The following is a 3,363-nucleotide window of genomic DNA, read 5'->3' as shown; positions in this document are numbered from 1 at the left end:
ACGGGGTTAACTAGTGGGACAGTTTTATAGAGCAGGTTGTTACAGACATGGCATACCAAATGTGTATTTTTGTTTATTTTTATTTACATATAGTAAATGTATTTATTGGAAAAATATTTTTTTTTTTTTTACACACACACTGTCCCAGGATGGGACATTACTGTATAGCATCAGATTGCTGATCTGATATGATGCTCTGCAGTGCAGAGTATCACATCAGCATCTGACAGGCAGGGAAGGAGGCGTCTCAGGTCCTGCTCTCTGCAAGCACCACAAAGCCACCTTCCCTGAAGGACCCCACGGCCATCTAGTGGCCAGAGGTCTCCATGGAGACCATCAGGACAATGTGATTGCATGCCCTACTGTTTAGGCACCTTAGGGGCCCTGCAAATTCATCATGGTCACACAATATTTCTGCCAAATTTGGGTTCCAAAATTCAAATGGTGCTCCTTCACTTGAGAGTCCTGCAGTTTGTCCAATTACAAATAAATGTGCGAATATAAATACACTGCTCAAAAAAAATAAAAGGGAACACTTAAACAGAATATAACTCCAAGTAATTCAAACTTCTGAGAAATCAAACTGTCCACTTAGGAAGCAACACTGATTGACAGTCAATTTCACATGTTGTTGTGCAAATGAAACAGACAACAGATGGAAACTATTGGCAATTATCAAGACACCCTCAATAGAGGAGTGTTTCTGCAGGTGGGGACCACAGACCACATCTCAGTGCCAATGCTTTCTGGCTGATGTCTTGGTCACTTTTGAATGTTGGTTGTGCTTTCACACTTGTGGTAGCATGAGACGGCAAAAACGCTAACAATCCGCAACGTGTGCACATAGCCTTACAAAGTGCCCAAGCTGCCTGTACGCTTGCATGTGCTGTGACCGATCCCCCTCTTGGCTCGCACACATCTGTAACTGCACCTACAAACCATGACCAATGGGTGAGGGCAATATGGAGTGTATATGGAAGAGTAGCACTAACTATGCCACAGCTACATTTGCCCTGGGCCGCCCATGCACCGCAGCTCCTGCGGCCGCCCATGCACCGCAGCTCCTGCGGCCGCCCATGCACCGCAGCTCCTGCGGCCGCCCATGCACCGCAGCTCCTGCGGCCGCCCATGCACCGCAGGGCTTCCCTTACTTGAAGGCCTCCTTGCAGCGCGCACTGTCCAGCCTGGCAAACAGGAAGTGGAAGACCACGTAGAAGGCGTCCTTGTTCGGCTTATCAAACATGTTCCTAGAGAGAGAAAGGCAACATTAGAGCGAACACCACCATTCCCCACGTGACCCTCCCAGACACTGCAGGGACCAGGGAACTCACACTCCAAAAGTAACATGGGAGAGGGTCCTGCCAGCAGCGGCGGCCTCTGCTCCAGCCTCAAAGCCCAGGGCCTGCAGAGACAGCCACAGGTGCTCCTTCTGCCAGGGCTGCTGGGAGCGGGGGACGCTCTGCATGGCGGCTTCTGTGGGCGCAAGTGTAACAGATGACTCCGCAGTACACGCACTCGCCGTCTGTGCACCGTGTCAGTGTCTTCCTCCCACACCTGTCTACACCACAGCCACAAGGTTAGGACCGGCGCTCACACTAAACTCCAGTCGAGACAGAAAAGAGGGCGCCAAAACCACCTATTCATTTAGTCCAATCAGAACACGCAAATGGGCGAGACGCTAGTTAGAGCAGTAGGGGCGTGGTCTTAAGAATCAACCAATGGTGAAGGTGAAAGCGCAGGTAGGCGGGGACTGCAACTACGTGTTTTCGCTGTATCAGGCGCTAGAGGCCAAAGTGTGTGAGCCGCCATATTCCCGTAGTCTTGTGTTCAATGTGTAGTATAAGTCCCTGTGCACACGGTGCGGATTCGGCCGCGCATCCGCAGCGGTTTTGCCGCTGCGGATCTGCAGCAGAACTGCAGGTGATGTACAGTACCATTAAACACTATGAAAAAAAAAAAACTGTGCACATGCTACAGATTTTTCCGCGCGGTTTTCGTGCAGATAAAAAAGCAGCATGTGACTTCTTTTGTGCGGAAAACCGCAATGGAAAATCGCACGAAAACGGCAAAAAAACAGGAAGAAATCCGCAGGAAAAATGCAGGTCATTTGACCTGCGAATTTTGTGAATTCTGCACAGAAAATGCATGCACAGCATACGCACCGTGTGCACACAGCGTTTTTTTAGCGGATTTGCCAATAAATCCGCTATAAAAAACGCTAAAAATAAGCTTCCCATTCATTTCTATGCATTTTGCACTTTTTGTGCATATTGATGCGTTTTTTTACCGCAAAAAAAAGTGTTGTAAAAAACGCAGCATGCTCATTAATTTCGCGGATTTTTCTGCATTTCTGGCCATTTCTATGGGTCTGGAACCGCGCAGAAAAAAACGCATAAAAAACCGCGAGTTTTTTGCACAAAAGCTGCTCAAAAAAACGTGCAGAAAAAAACGCGCAGTTTCTGGGAAGGGAGTCCGGTTTTTAAGCAGAAATTTTCTGCCTTAGGCTATGTGCACACGTAGCAGAACTCTCGCGGAAATTACCACGAGAATTCCGGATTCCATTCCGCGGGAAAATCGCATTTAAATTCCCGCAATTTTCCCGTGGAAAAACTAGCGTTTTGCAAGCATAATTAGTTTGCAGAATTGCTAGCGTTTTCCAAGCGATCTGGAGCATCGCTTGGAGAACTGATTGACAGGTTGGTCACATTCGTCAAACATAGTGTTTGACGAGTGTGACCAACTTTTTACTATTGAGGCCGCCTATGCGGCATCAATAGTAAAAGATAGAATGTAAATAATAATAATAAAAAAAAATGGTGTTATTCTTACCTTCCGGCGTCCCACGCAGCTTTCCCGCCTCTCTCCACGCTCCCGGTCCCAGTAATCCTTTGCGCGAATGACTGTGAGACGTCGCGCTCCCACGAGAACAGACGTCATCGCGGTCATTCTCACAAAGGATTACTGGGACCGGGAGCGTGGAGAGAGGCGGGAAGGCTGCGCGGGACACCGGAAGGTAAGAATAACAATATTTTTTATTTTAATTCTATTTTTTACAGGGATATGGTACCCACAGCCCGGAGGACAGTCTCCTCTCCTCCGGACCGTGGGTACCATCTGCAATTGTTCTGCTTACTTTTTGCATGGTGTGCACAGCCACATGCGGAAAGTAAGCAGAACAATGCATTCCTATGGGTGAGGGATCGCCGCGATTCCGCTAAATTAATGAGCATGCTGCGTTTTTTACCGTGAAGCGATTCCGCCGCGGTAAAAACCGCAGCATTAGCACAGCATTGCGGAATCCCATAGGAATGCATGGGATGTTTATTTTTCGCGGCAAAAATGCGCGTTTAAAACCGCCGCAAA

At 48.2% G+C, this 3,363-nt stretch overlaps 1 protein-coding gene across 1 annotated transcript; it reads right to left on the bottom strand.

Annotated features, from left to right (window-relative positions):
* Window positions 1–1,119: 1,119 nt before the first annotated feature.
* On the bottom strand, window positions 1,120–1,660 carry LOC141047607 (HAUS augmin-like complex subunit 6). The gene is made up of 2 exons (XM_073542745.1): window positions 1,332–1,660; window positions 1,120–1,247 (listed from the first exon to the last, which is right to left on the bottom strand). Exons 1-2 carry the CDS (start codon window positions 1,463–1,465, stop codon window positions 1,148–1,150), a joined length of 234 nt encoding a protein of 77 aa, XP_073398846.1. The 5' UTR covers window positions 1,466–1,660; the 3' UTR covers window positions 1,120–1,147.
* Between the last annotated feature and the right edge of the window lie 1,703 nt (window positions 1,661–3,363).

The sequence above is a fragment of the Dendrobates tinctorius genome, unplaced genomic scaffold (genome assembly GCF_039654945.1).
Source record: "Dendrobates tinctorius isolate UK_male_01 unplaced genomic scaffold, ASM3965494v1 ptg000128l, whole genome shotgun sequence".
Classification (NCBI taxonomy): domain Eukaryota; kingdom Metazoa; phylum Chordata; class Amphibia; order Anura; family Dendrobatidae; genus Dendrobates; species Dendrobates tinctorius.
The sequence above is the reverse complement of the archived record's forward strand: the minus strand, read 5'-3'. Positions and strand labels throughout refer to the sequence as shown.